This window comes from Varroa destructor, unplaced genomic scaffold (assembly GCF_002443255.2).
Source record: "Varroa destructor unplaced genomic scaffold, Vdes_3.0 BEIS01000002.1, whole genome shotgun sequence".
Classification (NCBI taxonomy): Eukaryota; Metazoa; Arthropoda; class Arachnida; order Mesostigmata; family Varroidae; genus Varroa; species Varroa destructor.
Genome location: NW_019211455.1, coordinates 55,251,050 through 55,269,843, shown reverse-complemented (window position 1 = coordinate 55,269,843; position 18,794 = coordinate 55,251,050). Strand labels below are relative to the sequence as shown.

General features: G+C 43.3%; 1 protein-coding gene and 1 long non-coding RNA gene across 9 annotated transcripts in view; one reads left to right on the top strand and one right to left on the bottom strand.

The window, feature by feature from the left end:
- LOC111243709 (uncharacterized) overlaps positions 1-17,951 on the bottom strand; it is a 45,615-nt gene extending 27,664 nt beyond the window's left edge. For 3 of the 5 annotated variants that reach the window (XR_002670584.2, XR_015320492.1, XR_015320493.1), the window contains exons 1-3: positions 17,231-17,951; positions 16,143-17,071; positions 15,478-15,750 (exon numbers count right to left, since the gene is read on the bottom strand). This is a non-coding gene — a long non-coding RNA (uncharacterized LOC111243709). The remainder of the gene's footprint in view (positions 1-15,477; positions 15,751-16,142; positions 17,072-17,230) is intronic. The other 2 variants (XR_015320491.1, XR_002670583.2) reach the window with 2 other exon arrangements.
- Positions 1-18,794, top strand: part of LOC111243708 (homer protein homolog 3-like) — a 49,836-nt gene that overhangs the window by 21,038 nt on the left and 10,004 nt on the right. The window contains exon 1 of one of the 4 annotated variants that reach the window (XM_022789673.2): positions 4,993-6,567. The exons of the other annotated variants lie outside the window; for them this stretch is intronic. Within the exon in view, the coding sequence (XP_022645408.1) occupies positions 6,455-6,567 (113 nt within the window). The 5' untranslated portion in view covers positions 4,993-6,454. Of the gene's footprint in view, positions 1-4,992; positions 6,568-18,794 lie in introns of those variants that run through there. 4 annotated transcript variants of the gene reach the window in all.

Below are 18,794 nucleotides of genomic sequence, written 5' to 3'. Positions count from 1 at the left end.
AGGCAGAAGTTGTTCTAGAAACAAAAGTGCCTACAGGCTAAGCGTTTTTGTTGTATCGCCTTAGAGGCTTATTGCACCAAAATCGGATAGTTGTTCTGTTTTTAAGTATTTAGATAACACATTCAAATGTTATTGGTATATCATTATTATTATAAGTATGTCTTCACTTCAATGTAGGTAAAGCTACTGCTACGTATATCAAGGACGGTTGTTTAGCAATCGTCGATGGCGCACACAGCGCGATGATGTCGCCGCGTGCTGGATCTGCACTATCTGTTGCTGGCCTGGCTGAGGCCTCGAACCAAGCTTCGGCCATTTCTACGACAGAAAGGCCCGCCATCAATCTTAATGTCCTTCTTTTCCTTCAAATTAATATTGCTGACATTGTTGAATATCTTGTGGCTTACTTTTGAGTGTTATTTATGTACCACACGATGAGATTATAAATTCTGTTAAACTGGAGATGATTATTGTTGATGCATTTTAAGGGTCACTACGAATATCTGGAAATTCTTCCTTTAGATTTCAAAACATATGTAGAACTGTGAATGTTGTTTGATAGCTGTTTACAGATCTCAGTGAATTTACATATGGAACATGAGTAATGACTGCCGCGTAAAGAAAAGAAACATATTTCAAATCAAAAATGGAATCTTAAACAAACCAATAAGGTGAATTATGTTGGAGATTCTTTCTATTGCCTTTCTTATTTTGACAGATGTGGCAGGATCCGACTGCACCATTTTATCATATGAATTTAACTTAGATATTCAAATTCAAGTATTATTTGATCACACATGCTATGCATTTACATGTCGGTAGCGGGGTCTAACTTAGCTGCTTCATACACCTTCAGCCATAGGCCCAGCAGTCCGAGACACTCTGCCGATTACTGAAGTAACAGGACAAATGTAGACGTTCATTGACGCTCGTAAACGTCCCGCATAGAACAACAGTATAAATCATGTAGCATTCATGGGTCGTTGATCGGACTTGAGCCTTTTTACACAAATATTTCGTACTTTGAAGCTTCTCGTGTACTATGCAGTTTCAATTTCGGCGTTACAATGCAATAGATGTGAGCTTCTTCGCACTGGCTGACCATTGAGAGCAAATAATTTGTTGCAACAGCTAAACAAATCCGGTGGATACCGTACTCCACCTATCTGATTCTAGCATCATCGCCTCCGTCAGACCAGACTGCAACAGGGCGATTTGTGTCTGGAACAATGTTTGCACAAGTGATACCACCTGTACCTTCTCGACGAAGCTCACGAGTGCATATAAGTAAATTCCAGAAAATTAACTCCAGAGACCAACGAAGGCTGCTACATACGAATGTGCTCAGAAGGTCGAAAGAGCGAAATCATAGTTTCCGCCGCAGCGGCACCGAATAAGCAACGTTGCAAGCAAAGCAATGACGATTTCCAGAAGATACTTGTCATTTTGACACACTATGACCTGGACGCGTGATCCGTTCCACTGTACTAAGCGCACGCCAGCCAGCCAGCAGCCTGATCAAGGGCCGTTGAGGAAGTTGATTCGCTCTATTCGTCGGGTGTTGATGAAGCTAGTAAGAGGCTACAAACACCGGTGGTTTATGGCAAGTTAACCGCAAAATTTTTTCGATAACTTACAACTTACTAAGGTCAGCTATTTATGAAATTTCGATTAAAAAAGGGCAGACGAAATGCTTCTACACCGATGCTGTGCACAAACGACTACCAACGAAATTTAGGTTCATGACTAGGAATGGCCATGACGGTTGTAAAAATGTCAAAGCGGCGAAGATAACTACTAGCGCAACGGTTTGCCTAGGTGGTAACCATGTTCGTTGATAACAAAGAGTTTGTTTTTTATTCGCAGATATGTTTTTATGTATCCCTATCGATAGATACCATTTTGTTTGAACAGCGTTACGCTGAAGCTCTGCGCCCTGAGAGCTTGTATCACGCGTAATCTGTACGTTGTTAGGCAACCTAACGTTTCATACGTGGATGTATAAATTATCGGCTCGGTTGCGGCATTGTTGCATCCAAATAGATCCGTGAAAATGTGTGAAACCATATACATATAATTATTCGCTCAGGGTTGAACTGTACCTTCGTAACTGACACGAAATGAATAAAACTCCTTTTAAAAAAAAAGTTAGGCTCCTATGTAGCCTATATGGCCAGGCTCATTAAGGCAAGCGCCGTGAGACATTCAGCATTGCCTTAATATTAGCCAGCGTTTGACATGACTGAATGGTCGGTCGGCAATGGTGAGTGACCAATAGACTCAAACCCCTGACTGATGCCGACACAGGGTTTCCGTTGGGTCGTTAAGTCAAAAAACAAGGTGCGTCTTGATTAACGTTGTTTCAGCTAGCATTTCGCTGATATGTATCGCTTTCCTCTATCACCATCACCAAATAGGAATCTTTTCATGAGTTTCTTTTTTCCACTGTTGTACTGTAAAGTCCTCGGCCGCTAATTGAACCGCAGCGACGGTCGAGTGTAGGTGGACAGATGGCCACTGACCTTCCGCGTTCCGTTTTCGCCAACCGCTAAACAAAAGTCCTAACGGAAGGCGAGGTTGCCGCAGGAGCGCAAATTGCCCGCATTACTTTTTCATCCTGGATAACGCTAGCGGTAATGGCAGCACCAACAGCAGCGAAGCTGCTAGCAAACCGAACCGGTTCTCGTCGTTCTCCAAGCGTCAGATTTAATCAACAAAGCAGTCGGTCATCGTAGCGGCTGTCGTATATTATTGGTCAGTTTGCTTAAAATCGAATGGCTACGAAATACAGTGATTATTAGACAATCTTTTTGGTGTAGAGGAAAGACGCAGAGTTACCTGACGAACCAAGCTGGTTCGGGAAGATCAATTTTTTTTTTTGACAATTTTTATAATATGTGTTTATAGGTGCAGCAGTGAACAGTTGCAAGCTGCCATGTGCTATCTTAACGGTTTTCCCGGTAGCCTGACGCGACAGATGGGTAATAGCTATTGTTTTGGTAGGCGACATGAGATGCCTTTAGAATAAGCCACTGGGAGGTTGAGATGAGCAGTTGGCAGAAGATCATAGCAAGTCGTCAGGTGATTCTGCATCTGTCCTGTATGCCAATGAAATTGTCTAAGAATCACTGCAGCTCGTAGCCATTCGATTTTAAGCAAACTGACCAAGCTGGTTCGGGAGGATCAAATTTTTTTTGACAATTTTTATAATCTACGAATAGGTATTGCGTACGACAGGTAAACTGAGCCGGAGACAGATTTGAGCAAAAAGACCAATCGATTAGGATCAGCTTTGGTAAATTCTCAGACTAAGAGGTGGTAAAAAATTGTTGGAAAGATGTGTTGATCAGACAGAATTGCAAAGAAAAAGCGCCGTAGTGGACATCCAAGATCATTGAGAATATTGCGAGAAAATGTTAAATATAAATAAAATTATATTTCTTTCATTGTATTTGTTCTTCATGACTGGACAAAGATGTCGCCTCAATAGCCTACTAACTAATAGGTAAATAATTTAATTGTATTAATTCGCAATTGTTGTCTGCTCTGTTAAGTAGCTGAAGAAATAATCAAGTCAGTCTTCCACCCGTACGCCCACTACCTAAATAAGGAATTTCGTAATTCCGGTCCCATTTGTCAAACGGGATATACTCAGCCTCCAGAGAATAGACTCAGCCCCGATTCGAGCGCCGGTGTCGAGGCACCGGTCTTTGTATTAACTAGACCACCATTAGGACCAGTTGTTTACCTAGCTACGTCCACTTAGACAACACGCACTTGTTGACCGATCACGGTATTCAAAAATCATTAGCCCTTACGACACGCAGTCCAGTTCTACGTGTTAGCATAGGAAACCAGTAGATGGCGAATACCTACCTGCTAGGTAGCAATTATTAAGCGTACGCGAGCTTTAAGAACGGGTTACCACTCATCGAACAACGTCAAACCGTCACGAAGTTCTGTATTGATCTCTGTATTCTCTAAAAGGGCATTCTCAAGGCTCAAAGCTCCTCTGCTGGAAAACTAGTAACAAAGAAAAAGGAGGGCAAGAGTTAAGACACAACGGCATACCAGGCTATTTTAAATATGGTTTCTTCTATCCGCAAGCGGCAGCAACAGTGTGACAACATGTTGACATGACACGTACGTATCCTACAGGCCCATTTACTTTTGTTAGTTGTTTACCGTTGACTCTTGTCTGAGTTATTCAGCTAGTGACTCTTTGCTCTGATCATTGTGGGTGCTGTCACTATGTTCATTTAACTGCCACTATCACTGTCGTGTTTTTCGTCAGGCTCTATTAAATCTTTCCTTTTCCCCTTAGGTGGAAGACTTAGAAGGCCCTACACGCATGCAGCGGATCCATGGGCCTTCGGCTATACCACCTGATGCATATCTTCGCGGTTATGTTCCTCCCGATCAGTGTGATGCATTTGCTGCTGTGTACTAGCTTTTGCAATTAGACACGAGAAGAAGGGGCAAAGGAACAAATGCGACTGCTACCATATAGCCACAATGGCCACGGCAATTCCACGGCAGCGGCTAGACGATCTGCCGAACAACCTAGACAGAGAAATTTTCGAATAGGTGGCCACAGGTATTCGACCAGTTTATTGTGTCTGTGTTAACGTTTCTATAGGTGCGCCTGCCAATTGACAACCGGGGGGGGGGCAAATAAGAAGGAAAAAGTCGGCTGCGAAGCCGCGATACCATCCCATGGGCACCGGCCACAGTAGGGCTTCCTTGTAGGGCCCAACCGACGTCGAAGTCAGACAAACGGCAGATTGGCTAGTCTCTTTTCGATATGGTACGATCTGTGTCACTTACTGTGTTGTATTTTCACCTTGCCTCTCCTCCCTCTGCTGGCTAAAGAAGTGCACGGAGAAACCTGAACGGGCGAATAGTCTTCGCGTGGTGCGCGTTTCGCGAGCGAAAGCGTCGTCGCTTCAGTCGCTATCTTGTAAACGTTCGACAGCGTCGATGCTGTAGCTAGTAGAGCGATAACAAGTACTTCACAATAGATAGGAAATAAGCAAAGAAGATTGAGTTAGCAAGAAAAGATCTTCATTGATCGGTGGCATGCGAACGATGAAAAACTCCTCAACTCTAAGCGCCGTTCGGAAAGCAGCGACGCTGGAAACTTACGATGAGACTGACAACAGACAGAATCTTCCTGATACGCTCATGATGCGTGCTGCAAAAACAGTTACTGTCAGTACCACAGTCCAGTTGTGGGCTGATGTTTGGCCGAAATGGGCACATATCAAGGAGGCTTAGGCAACCGGAAGTGCCCAAAACCTGGAACCCTCAAAAATTCTGGATAGATTTGTTGATATCTGAACGCATCGCATATACACTGTCATTGTATGATCAACTACAATTCATTCGTTTCAATCGAAACTAGCCCACGAACTGCTTCAGATCGCCAACACATCAGCTCGCACGATACATATGGCGCTGGCCTAACGTGGAACGACGCTCTCTGTTCAAGTGGTGTTTCAGTCCTTTAGCTGATGCTCAGGGTGATGCTTCTCATCGAGTACTGCTACTACATGTATGATAGGTGACCAGTGGTGCTCTTCAGATAACGAGCTCAAATGTGGTCTATTAAAGTGACATGGTAGTCCCACCCATCGAAGTGAGACTCTTCACGTGAAATCAACGCTGTCGTCAAAGCTGCAAATGATGTCACGACGTTAGGTTATACGTTTTTCCGGTCAAAGTAGACAAACAGATGACGATTTTTATCAGTGAACGCTAAATTCTGTAAATCAGCGTATTTCATATGTTAACGCATTTCTAAAAGCTCTGTCTCGCCGGTTTACCTATAGTTGTTCACTATGACATACTGTAGTGTTTTTTTTAGATGACAGCTGTGTCCGCGAAGCTGTGTAGATTAACAAGCCACGGATACTTGACAGACTCAAAATGATGCAGAATTATTCAGTGATTAGTATCATGCGTACGCCATCGTCATTAAAACGTCTTCAGTCGGCCTCTACGCGTATTTAGTGTTTTACACGAAGTGTGAATGGCAGGATGTTGATCCGGTTCAGCTAACATTACGAGACGCTATTGTACCAAGGCGTCCAGTGCGACCAAAACTCTCGGCTGATATTAAATACAATGACTCCGGGGCCACCATCAACAAAGATTTATTGGTGCCGATCCTGTTTGGAAAGCCTTCTCCTTAGACAACGAAAAGTTTCGAAAGCGACCCCCGTTGAGTGCTGTACATTGAGTTTCGCCGGTTTTTGCTCGAAAATTTTAATCGTAGCTTCGTTTTCGGCCAGGTTCGTACGTACCTCGCACTGGCTACACATACACTTCAAATGATTAATGTCAAGGTTTATAGCAGCTTGAAGACCCAGCCCATTGGGCGTTAACACGTCGCTAGTGGCTCTTGGAGCCTCTTCTGACAAGCACGCTTGCTGGTGAGGTGAAGATCAAGGCGATGGTCCTTGCACCGTTGCGATGGTTTGCTCAGGGGATGCAGCGAGTCATGAAACTGACTCACGATCAACGTCAACACCGTCATCATCGACCTTCAGTGTGTTCCGAGAAAACGTAAGGTGTTGTACTAGTAGTTAGCGCAGTTGTAGTACCGCGGCTGATAAGTGCGTGCCTATTAAATTCTAAAGACACTTAGTGAAATGGCCTAGGCCGTGGGCGCATTCTGTTTGGTTCTATAGTAGAAAGAGTTAGCCGTCATGCTAACTAACTGAGTTATGAGCCAACTAATGAGTGTGAAACCCATTCAGTTGGGCCACTAAAACCCGACATGTAATTTTCGAACATCTAAGAGAACAAGTATTAATGGGCTCATAGTCGGCGTGAACAGTGGATGATGTTGGGGCCAAAAAAAATTCTTCTACAACAAAATACAATTGTCCTACTATTTGCCCTAGAAAAAAAAAGTATTAGTCCGAATATGCATCAATTGAAAGAATGCTGTAACCTACATAGCAACGTACACGACAATGATAACAATGGTGTTATTATCATTACTTTTATGAGACTAATCATGACTTGAGTTGACCGCATAACGACAAAGCCTCTACCTGCAATTGGATAGTATCATCTGTAACACATAGTTACACATAGGTACAGTGAAAAAACCTTCAGATAGGTCGCCCCTTTAACACACATAGCTATTAAGTATGTACACATCTTCCTGAGTCGATTTCTGATTGAAGACAATCCCGCAGCTGATCCCGCGAGGTCTCCTAAGCCCTATGATTAAACGAACCACATCAGCCACCTCTCGTACTCGTTTTCAATTGTAGTATACGGACGAACAGCGAAATATAATCAACTGGCGGAATCAGATCGAGAGAAACGTTTTGAATGTAATCACTATGTGCTTGAGAAGCAAAATTAGATATTTTTGTGAGCTTTACGATCGATATAGGGGAAATTGTACGTTCGTAAAACACATTGGGATAGAAGAGAAATTGATGTCTGCTGTTGACAGGTCGGCAAACGGGGAAAAGATCGCATCAGGCGTAGATCCTACGCACATCAGCTGACCCGTTTTTAGTTGCATACAAGTTCATTTAAATGGCAAGGGCATTAGGACATGTGTGACATAAAGAAGCAAAAATGCCATGCAACTTATCTCTGATCTAAAAAATGGTGATATAAGTAAGGTAAAGTGGGCAAAAATCCATTTACGTGGCCAGAGTTCTCACAAACCTAAGCAACAAAAAATCGATTTCCCAAATGGTCAACTTGAACCCGATTGTAGTGCGGCACTATTCATTTCAACCGCTACGATGGCAGTAAAACTCGTTCAATTCCCATGTGCACCTATCGATTTATGGAGCGCAAGATGGTTGGTCCTCTCGAACACTGAATGAACCTAGGCGACGCCAGTGGCCAACAACATTTCGCTAGTTGTGATTGTTCAAATACTTGTTGGGTTTATGACACACGTAATAAAAAATGCTTAATAATACTCAGTAATATTAGTGTGTAATGGACATAAAGCGAAGAGGCATACCGGAATGACTTAAACGAGTCGACCTGGAGACAATCCGTGAATCGCTTTATCTATGGACATATCATTAGTATTACTAAAATTTATCAAGAAGCGTATTATTGATTTATTATAATAAGTATATTGTAAAAAATGTCGACATTACACCCTGTAAATTTTTGTGAAACCACACAGTAAATACAAGAAAAGTGCTACGCGAAAACTAGTGTGAAAAAATAAGCCAATGTATACATTGGCAGGTAAGGTTGGGATTCTGCGAACCGATCTGCAGAAAATGCTTGTATATATTACGGCCATTTGTACACAATCTTGGTACATAAAAACCAGCATACCTGCTATTCCACTAAGGGATCACTACATTTTTAAATACGATATTCCCTGCTGTTATTAAATGAAGCTTCGACGTGACCGTAACTATTTGCATCCGATTAGAAAAGTCCATTCTGGTCTTTGTCCCTATATAGTGTAATGTACGAGCACGGACATACGAAAGGCAATGCAGAGACCATTTTATCTCTGCTGTGTACGTCCTGCATACCTGTAATCTTTTACATAACCGTTATCTCTCTCTCTCTCTCTCTCTCTCTCTCTCTCTCCCTCTCTCCCCCTCCACATATATTCCATGTATTCCGACTTCTTCCTTGAGCGAATTGAAGGACAGCGAGGTATCCAGAGAGAGAAAGAACGGTTCGCGACCGTTTATGCTTTCATTCTTATTTTTCTATCGCTTCCTCTGGGGGGCCTTTTCTGCAAACTATGAATAAGTCTTACCGGTCCTGCAAGGACGCATCAGTGAGTGGTGCCTGTGAGAATGCCAGCCTCTGGGAAGGCCTGACAATCATTGAAGTTTTTGAGGTCGCCCGTGATGAACTCCCGGCGATAACTCTTTAGGGCTTTGAAAGATTCAGTCTTTTCTATGCCGCTCTGTTTCTAGGCGATTCGTGTTGCATCAGCTTTGCATGACCATTGCACGGAGATAGACGACAAGGCTGAGTTAAACAAACCCAAAATGAGTGTGGTCCTTATTGTCTCAAGAAACTCATGCATCGGCTCAGTAGTCTGGTGCATCGAAAGAACGACGTCGATACAAAAATATATTATGTAAACTGTTATTTTTTAGTTGTTGCTTTGTAACAGTCTAACATAACGATGGGACATTTATGATTTGGCCACAAGATAGATAAGTAAACTCAGCCGTCAATAATCGCAAGGACACTGGCAGGTAGAACGGCCCAAGTAGGTACAGCGAAAGTTCATTCTTGGGTTTAATCGTCTGGGTTATTAATTAATTAGGGAGAAGATGACAACAGAATACATGTAGTTGTTTTTGATACGTAGACATAGATTTTATTGTTATATATATTGCGTCAAATCTCGATTATCCTTAAGTTTTTTCTACTTGCATACATAGCACCTAGCGAGGACTCACGTACGATTATTTCTATCTATCTATACGTTCATGTTCGTGTCGTGCGTCTTTCGCAGTGGAAGTTTGACCAAGCCCAAAGGATATCTTGATTTCTCGTAAAAATTTACCAAAGTCTATTTTTGGCCAGCAGAATGATATGTAAGCTTCGGTTGCCAAGCATTTTAATTAACTGCGCTTTAGTACTATGCTACATGCGTTAATAATACGACAATGGTTGATTCAATATAGAATTGAATAACTTATGTGGACTTATCTGTGCAAGGAACAGAGCATGATACATTACTCAGTTTAAGCCACCACTCTCCGACGTGACAGTCATCCCTCTACAAAGGTATCCAGTAACAAATAGAACATAAGCACCAGGATACAACGCCAGAACCCTTGCTTATCCCATCTTACCCTCAAATATATTTTATTGCTTATGTTATTCTAATTGGAATTTATGGATTACTGATTTTTGTTTGGATGATGTACCATTGTAGATGTCCGGATTTCAAGATGATGATTTCCATGAAAAGACATCAACCCCCTTAAGAAATGCGACCAGAAAAAGATATATATAATAGACGCGGCACGATTCGTGCACTTAGTGTCGGTACCGAGGGCGAGATAAAAAAAAACACATCAGAGAATTCACCTTATTCTTTCTACATTGAGCCAAAGTGCATTTTTTCCGTAGACTCATTTTCTTTTTGCGCCCTTTGCTCCTTTCTATTCCTTAGTTTTCTATTCAAAGTTCTTTTCTCCTTACTATGTCTTGTCTGGTCCCTATTTTCTCTATGTCCACGCTAACTCAGGCTCTTCAGTGGTTTCTCGCAGGCGACAGCTCGCGATGTTCTTCACTAGCTAATCCGAACTGCGATCTTCGTTGTGATCTGTTTTACGTAGCATAGCTGTGCCTGGACTTCTACACGCCTTCCGGCTCAGCTCTCACTCGTAAACTTATAGGCCACAAAAAAGACTCGCTTTTCAGGTTCCCACTGGGATGAATCGTTTGAAGAGAAAACGAGACGAAAGCGCGAACTAATGGTTTGCCGTCTCTACGTGAGTTACTCCACTAAGAGATGGGGAAATGGCTCATGACGATTAACTGGTTCGGTTCTTGCCTTACGGCGGTTGGTAGGTGAAGCTTCGTAAGGGTCTATCGGACACAGGAAGAGGGATCTTGACCGCAGAAGCTGGATTATAATACCAGTAGCAGACACCCTCCCTCTGGCATTGCCGTCCTGTTTGGTCAGCATCCAATATGGACGGCAGCAAAGATAATGAGCACCTCTTTCGCTGCCTTTGCGCCTCCGCCTTTGTCATCGTTGAATCTATCCTCGTATTTGGCGCGTACCCCCGCTCGGTAAATCTCTTTTGCTCGATGTCTTTTGAAAGAATCAGCTTTACGGATGAAAGAAATAACAACAACGACATCTGCGACAGGAAGGACAGCAACTCCAATCCAATGTGACAATCTCTGAAGTAACAACGGCATTTACCGCAACGACGAATAGTGGTTTGTCTGTTTTTTTGCAATAATTTAGTAAAGTGAGATTGGCTTTTTTTGGCGGAAACTCGATCATTTTTGTTTGTGCCTTCGCGGTTTGTTCCTTGTCGTGGCTATCCTTACCCTTGTCCATATCTAACTGTGCGGACAAGAACGCGAGTAGCTCTACTCAGTGACGTTTCTGGTCTCCAAGCATCGTTGTTCCGAAAAGTGACAATGCCCATAGTTGTAGTGATTAGGAGGGCCTAAAAAGCAGGCTGCTGGAATCAGTTTCGTTCTTGCTATAAAGAACCGATGGCTGTATCGGAAAAACACACCAACAGCTGTGGAAAAAGCTGAGGATTAGAAACATTCGATTTACACGAAGCGGCTTACAAAAGGGCTTACTTATAAAAGGATTCAGCGCAACGTTAAAGCTCTACTCAATCATACTTGCAAAGGGAAACTGTTCACTGATGACCTCAAAGATAAATTCCGACAGATGGCTTTGCAGACCTTTAAATAACGCATTCGTGGAGTCGCCAGCCATTCTAGTCCGTCCCTCTGGATCGCCTAATTACCCTCTTCTCACACCCTGTAATGTACTCATCGCTTTTCGCACCTCAATGTCTCCCGTCGTTTGATTGGCTGTCCGCTTCGCCTCACTGCCATTCTCTAAACACTGCTTCTCGTGGTCCTTCCATTTGCCTCTTGGCCTATTGTACCTGTCCTATTACCCAGTGAATTCCCACAGCAATCCACAGAAAAAAGCGTTATATCTCGGTTCTCAAATGGCCGAAAGTACTAAGTTGATTTTGGTGCTGTTGCCTTCGGCCGCTGCTCTTCTTCCAGCTAATTACAGAAATCAACGACAACGATTGGGACGTGGGATGAAGTTTCCCTTTTTCGTTCGATCTATATGCCTCGGCGTTTGTCTGCCAGAAACGTATCGGTTTACATACACTAATATAAGTTGGCTTAGCAGCAACAGCTGCTGCATCGTACTGAAATATGTCCGTTGAATCCGGCCCGCGTGCATGACTGTATATCTGTATTCGTTTGGGCGAAAGGTAGGGTACAGAGTTGTCGGACGGCGGATAACTACCAGCGGCGGAACAACAGCAGGGAAGAGTTTCACTCTCGCAAAGACCCAAGGGGCTTTGGGGTATGGACAACAAGGGAAAGGGAAAGGGAAAATTAGAGGAAGGACCAGAATGGCCTACTCTTTGGGAGGCCAAGTTCCAATATTCTGCCGGTTGCGTTAAGGCGCCGCTACCTTCCGGCATCCAGCCGAATGACGCTCGGCCATACCGGACCTCTGCGCAAGCGGACCACCGTCGATGTTGCAGCCGGCTGTTTGTGCATGATCCATGTATACGATAGTTTTACACCTATCCAATTTGGCGAACTGATGTCTAGTATGGGTCCTAATCGGCTGATCTTGTTTCATTTCGTGTTTTTGTGGGACAGTAAAACGTTAATGACAACTGTCGAGTGAGGTGAACGAAAATCGGAAACTACGTCATCGTGTAGGACGGACCCGTCCATCACAGGGCAGATAGCTGGCCATGTGTCTCGACAGCATTTGCCTACTAATGTCAACGAACGAAGGCATGATCTATATTGATTTTGCCGTCGGAATAACTTGTTTGAATTGATGCTTTTTCGTCAGGCACTCGATCGTTGGGGTGTCAGTTGTCTAACTCTTGACTGTCTCCACTCTGAGCTGGGGCGGGAAATGAAAACCGAAAGAAAACGTCAATCCGTTCGATCGTCAAACGTCCAAGATCATGCCGTTAGTTAAGTGAGATAAAGTGATGTATCTATTTGAAAATGCCGAAGAAAAGCGCAGGTTTTTCTGTCTACGATGTTCTGATTATGGTTGCATATTAAAGCGAATCGAAAACTAATTAATCCGTGAAATTCAATGGCACCATCGGCAATCATCTGAGACATAAACTTGCAGGTGCATAATTATTATCTACGCTTATCTTCGCAAATACAATGAATTGATAGTGATAACAATGATTCAACCTGCTAACCTTGAACGAGTCAACGTCTCTGCTGCTGATCACAACAGTTATCAATTAATATAGGCAGGATTAACTCGACACAACATTTAATTGATGCTCATGGGTTATAAGGTGCTTATTCAGCCACTCTAACCCAACCTTGGAAACGAAAGGGAACTGAAAACTGTCCCATTAGTTTCTCCCATACACCGACGTAATACAGCCACAAATTCGCGCCTCGAGTAAACAGGTAAGAACGCGGCACTCGAAACTTGGGTGTGTATTCGCCTGTTCGCACTGCGCGACTAGTCCTCAGATAGAGCGGACCCTAATTATTGATGACCAGGCAAAGGCTGTCTGATATCCAAACCCCACACTGCTTATGTTGCTTTTGGAAAGCCACGTCCCTTCTAGCAGGAGCCTAAAGCGTTCCTGCAGCTGCTCTTACAGCCGAATCGATGGGGATACAACGTATTTGTTCTATTTTCAGGCCAACCTAAAACGTTTTGAAGCGCTAGTTTTACCGCAAGCTGCCGATTGTCCCGTGATGAAGTCGGCTGCTATACGCTACCGCGAATGTCCTGACGGCGAGGTCGGTGACGTGCAGGACCTAGCTTGGGGCCAAGGTCGACGTGCTCAGTCCTGTCGTACGCTCACTTTACGTCAAAGTTTGCCCGGGGGCTGCCTGAGCTCACCTACGAGCCGGCTGAGACATACAACTTACTTAATGCCCCCGAACAGGAACAGCGAAATCCTCACTTGCGGTCTTCTATGAATTTTCTTGATGAACAACAGGATAAAGAGACACTATAAGATCAGCAACAACAGCATGGTGATCAACAGTCTTCTCCGAGACAACAGCATTCGCCGGATAAGCAGCCGCATCATCAACATCAGCGGCAGAACGAAACGCAATCCATTTTCGTTCCAACAAATCAAGAGTCACAGGATATACTGAATCAGATTCTACGGGCTAGTGTCGTTCAGCCAGCCGTAAAATCAGGGAGTGTCAAACAGAAATGGTGCGTGCTGACTATTGACCGCGTAATTCGAATTCGGAGACAGCTCAATTGTATTATGAATTTAGTTGAAAACTGATATGTTTAATGCACCTATAATATGTTAATAGCTCCTGTCGGATATAGGCCATAGTTCAATTGGAAAATAGAAACGTTGGGTTTGATGACAGCTTAACATAGTAGACCCATAAAAATTTTCGAGCAGCGAAGATTATGCAGTCCTGCACAGAACTGTGCACTGATCCGACCCATCCGAGACCTCACTGAAAAGCTACAAGAAGTGACATTGGTTCAGTCATATGACTCTATTACCAACAGGAGTGAATTCATTTACTCGTCACCCTGCGGTCTCGAGTCCCCTACATTCAGTTCCCTTCACGATTCGAACCTGGGTCGACTTTCAACAGTGTCCATTTATTTTTCCTTCCTATTGTTACTGTTCACACGCATTTTTCCTGCAAAATCCGCAAAATGTCCTGGTTTTTTCTACTCCATCCGACTTAGTACTGTCCTGTGCCTGCCAGTTCGTCTCATTGCTGGGCCTGGTTAGCCATAGCGAACCACTAGCCCGGAGGTGGGAGCTAGCGTAGCATTTAGCTGGTGTTCTCCCATTTCGCAGGCAGTCGGCAAGGCAGGTTTACCTTCTGAGTTCCATTAACAGCTGTAATTGCGTGAAAACATCGCACACGACTGTGCAAGATGTGGCCTTCTTTCGAGTCGCTACAGTTGGACTGTTTTGCTTATTTGAGCGTCAATCCTATTAAAGCAAGAACAGCAATGGGACCTATTAAGATGACGGGACGCACAAGCCTCCTTATGAAATGCGTCAAAAATGAGATAAAAATTCGCTACCAGTACAAGAAAGTATATCAGTACACATATTATAGCATTGTGCGATATCGGTTATACATGTAAGTCGATGTACATATATCGAGTTGTCGAAAAAGTATCGATCTGTCTGAAGCTAAAATTAAAGCAAATCTTGAAATGGTATTATCAATTTAAGTATGCGCAGTGCTGACACCAAAATCTCAAAAAAAAAAAAAAAAAAATTTTCGCCCAAAAACTACAAAAGCTTTTGTAGTTTTTGGGCGAAAAATTGTGACAAGTTATTATTGCGTTATTTTTTTCATTCACTGGGACAAAGATAGCGTGATCAAGGGAGTTCGGCAGGGGCCAAAACAAATTATAGTTTTATGGTACAAGATCCAAACTACACAGATGCATCAAAATTTACTATAGGATTTTCTCAATTTTTGGCGGGTAGCTAAATAAGTACGTGTCTGGTATTGTCATAACAGAGGACGGTGCTTTTGTGTTTGCAAATTCCATTTGTTTTTTTTTTGATGATCTACTATAATCTTGACAGTTGTTGCTGACAGCAGAGGTCCGAATCAACAGCTTTGCCAAGCGGTAATAACTAATAGTGCATGATTCTTTTCAATTCCAGCTAGTACATAATATCTTTTTTTCTTCTTCTTGCGTCAACGAGGACCTCGCAACAGGGTGTGAATTGTTTTTGTGCATTTCTGTCGTATGTAACTTACTTTTCTTACAGAAGTGGCTCGATCTTCGGGAGTTAGAAATTATGCTTCAGCGGCTAGTTTTACAGACCAAAATCCAATCGACCTAATAATTTTGCATCCAAACTTCGAGCTTCTTTTATAGCCAACTGCCTTTGGTGGTGCAACCTTAGCAACTGGTGGTGAAGGTTTTGTTCTTGACGACGTCACGGCTACTTCCGTGTCGGCCTTGCCCAACTTCCGCAATAATTGCATTATCTTTTTCAGTAGTTGATCGACCGCCAAAAAAAGAGGCGCCTTTCACATGGAAGAGCGAAAACAACAAAACCATTTTCGGATAAAGCATTTTAACCATGAGCAGCACAAGTCTTTTTTTGGCCTGGGCATTTTTTTCCTTTATCGTAATAAAACTGTAAATTGAAGCGAATTTTTGTAGAACACATGTATACATAAAAAAAAAAAAAAAAACGACAGCGGTTCGGCCGGGGCCAATTGTTCCGAATCTCATCGGCTCTGACGTTTAATTGTTGTACGTTGTTATCGTTAAAAAAATCGGAACCTGCACAAATTCGGATGACCTATTCGATTTCGATAATCATCTGAAGATAGGCGACCGTCCTTCCTAGGGAAGTTTGTCCGGCCACTGCCGCAATTGACTGTGCAGTTGTTATCGATAAAACGCAATATACCTTGTCCTAGAAGCATCATCAACTTCACACTCCGTGGTCGGTCAGACAGAAGCGGCCGACGTCCTCCTGAAACGTTAGCCTCACATTGCCGTTTGATCCATACCAGCAAAACCATTAAGTAGTTAGTTAGTAGGTTAGGTTTGGTTAAATTTTCTGTATCTATTACGAATTCTATGCGCTTCTACGATATTCAAAACGCTATAATCTATCTGTAGCAGAATCCAGATCGGGGAGATGGATGGGAAAAATCCCCGCTTTCGATGCTTCGACGAGAACTATGAGAGAGATGGCAACAAAATGGAGAACTCTGCTTATCTGTCCTAAACTTGGTCCTGATCCAAAATTATATGTAGATCTGAACGCCTTACTAGCGGTAACTGAACGTGCAGGCAAATAACGAAAAGCTCAAGCCAATTGATTTGCATTAACATATCTGAATGCGCACACCACAAAGTTTTCGGATACAGTGTTTACGGAACAGTAAATAAACTCCGTCCGATTCGGTAGAAAGGAACCTTCTTGGCGCTGTTGTATCATTTACTGATGTGCAAGCATACACACCGTCTAGGCCATACTGATTGATTATTTCACGGAAGAACAATAACATTAGAACTCACGCTATGTAATAATAGTACGATACTTAGCCAAACATTCATTCTGTTATTAGGTTATTATTGTGTATAAAAAATTTATTAATTAAATGTATTCTATTTAATATGCCCACAATCACAAACAAATATCTAGGGGGTGATACGGCGTAATGAAACGAATCCTTTCCATCATATATACGTTACTGACCTCTATCAAATAAGGCCATATAAGACAGGCCTTGAAAAATTACATTTTGTCCTGTTGTTGAAGGATCCAAAGACGTAACGAATCCGAAGCCGTTCTTATTTGACCCACAGTTGTCAGATACCGCCAGTTTCCTTAACAAGATAAAGTGCCATTTGGTATTACTTGGGAGGTCTAACCTTCTGGTGTTCACTTTTGTGTTGGTGGACAAACCGATAAATTAAGCGTGACAAGAAATAATCTGTCTCGACCTTTTGTCTAACGTAAAACTTGTATTCTACTTAACGACTTACCGTCTTCCATAACTGTGTTGATGCTGTCTGAATTTGATCAGTCACTATAATGCCGCCGAATGACATTGTGAAGGCTGATTGCAACAGCTCCATCGTCGTCTCTTCGAAGAAACGGTTCCGTATGCCATGATCTGTAGAGATATCTTTGTCAACACCTATATAAAGGCATTAGTTACGTAAGCTGCCTAGACAATCGTCTCTTTTTCCGCCTATCGACCGCTAAAGCCTCAGTCTTCCAAACGGGAGGGTCATAGTAGTCATCGGTCCAACCCAGCACCGCCAACTTCATTTCATCGTTTCCTACCATTTTTGACCTATTTCAATCAAGAAGGCCGTACCTAGAATTATGCCCCCTGCGAGAACGTAGGGAAGGAGACTTTTCGACTTAGCAAGGCTCTTGGGATATGCCATAATGGGTCGTCTGTTTAGCCAAGGATGGTTAATATGAGGTCCCTACCAGTATTTAGACGGCCATCACCATTCCGTACACAACGTTCTCTTTTATATATTGCGAAAACTCATTGACTAACTGACTGGGTCAAATCGACGATCATGAACCTGCATTGATGTCTGCACGGCGCGGTTGGTGTAGTGCGACCGCACTAATGGCATTATGCCGACGCACGTCTGTTCACATACCCAAGTAGCCAGGAGAATCTCAGTAGCTGACAGCTGAGTCCTAGCTGATTTCTGCTGCTACACGCGCATCGTCATGGCTCTTTTTCTGCCGCTGTTTGCCTATTCTGCCCTCTGCGGGCAGTTAGGTTAAGCAGTCCAGCTGAGTCTGCCTCATTTCGATCCATTCATTCGATTAGGCTAGTTATTGCTGGCTAGCTCAACTGAACCGACAAGACCTAGCCATTTTTCCTATACGCACCAGTCGCTTGATGGAGGTGATGTGCCAACTCCATCTCCATTCAATTGCGTTGGGTCCCATGTGCTCACCGCAATACCTGGTTTTCCTTTCTGTCCAACCAACTGGCTGGCTATGGTGTTCATTTGACTGCACAGGTAGAGCGCGCTATTCCTTGCTGCAAAATAAGATGGGTGATCAGACACAAACCAAGCATCTACGGTATGACAGGCCTACATGGTATGGAACCGACAAATGTCAAGCAGGACCGACAAAAGTCAAGCATCAAAGGGACCAACACAAGCGAGGCGGTCTTGTCATGAACATGACTGTTTTTTGTTATTTTTGTCGCTGTTGTCAGCGATCGCCTCGATCAATATTTGCGTTTGTAGACACGTCGGACGACGTTCAGAAAGCCGTCTCTGGGAACCCCGCTGCTACTTATTGGCGGCGATTGATGGCACGTTTCTCTTAGTTCGGATCCCATAGCAAAGCAAGACACTTACACGAAGGGAGTAACCGTCCGCATATGGGGCTGGGCAATCGTATTTGTTTTTAGCATCGATACCCTTTTCGTCATATCATAGCAGGCACGGTTAATCCAAACTCCTGAATACATAGATACAGGTATCTGGTCCACAATTATCGACGGCTTACCCACGATATAGCACCAAATCTAACAAACACCTGCAAACGACGTACTGCCACTCG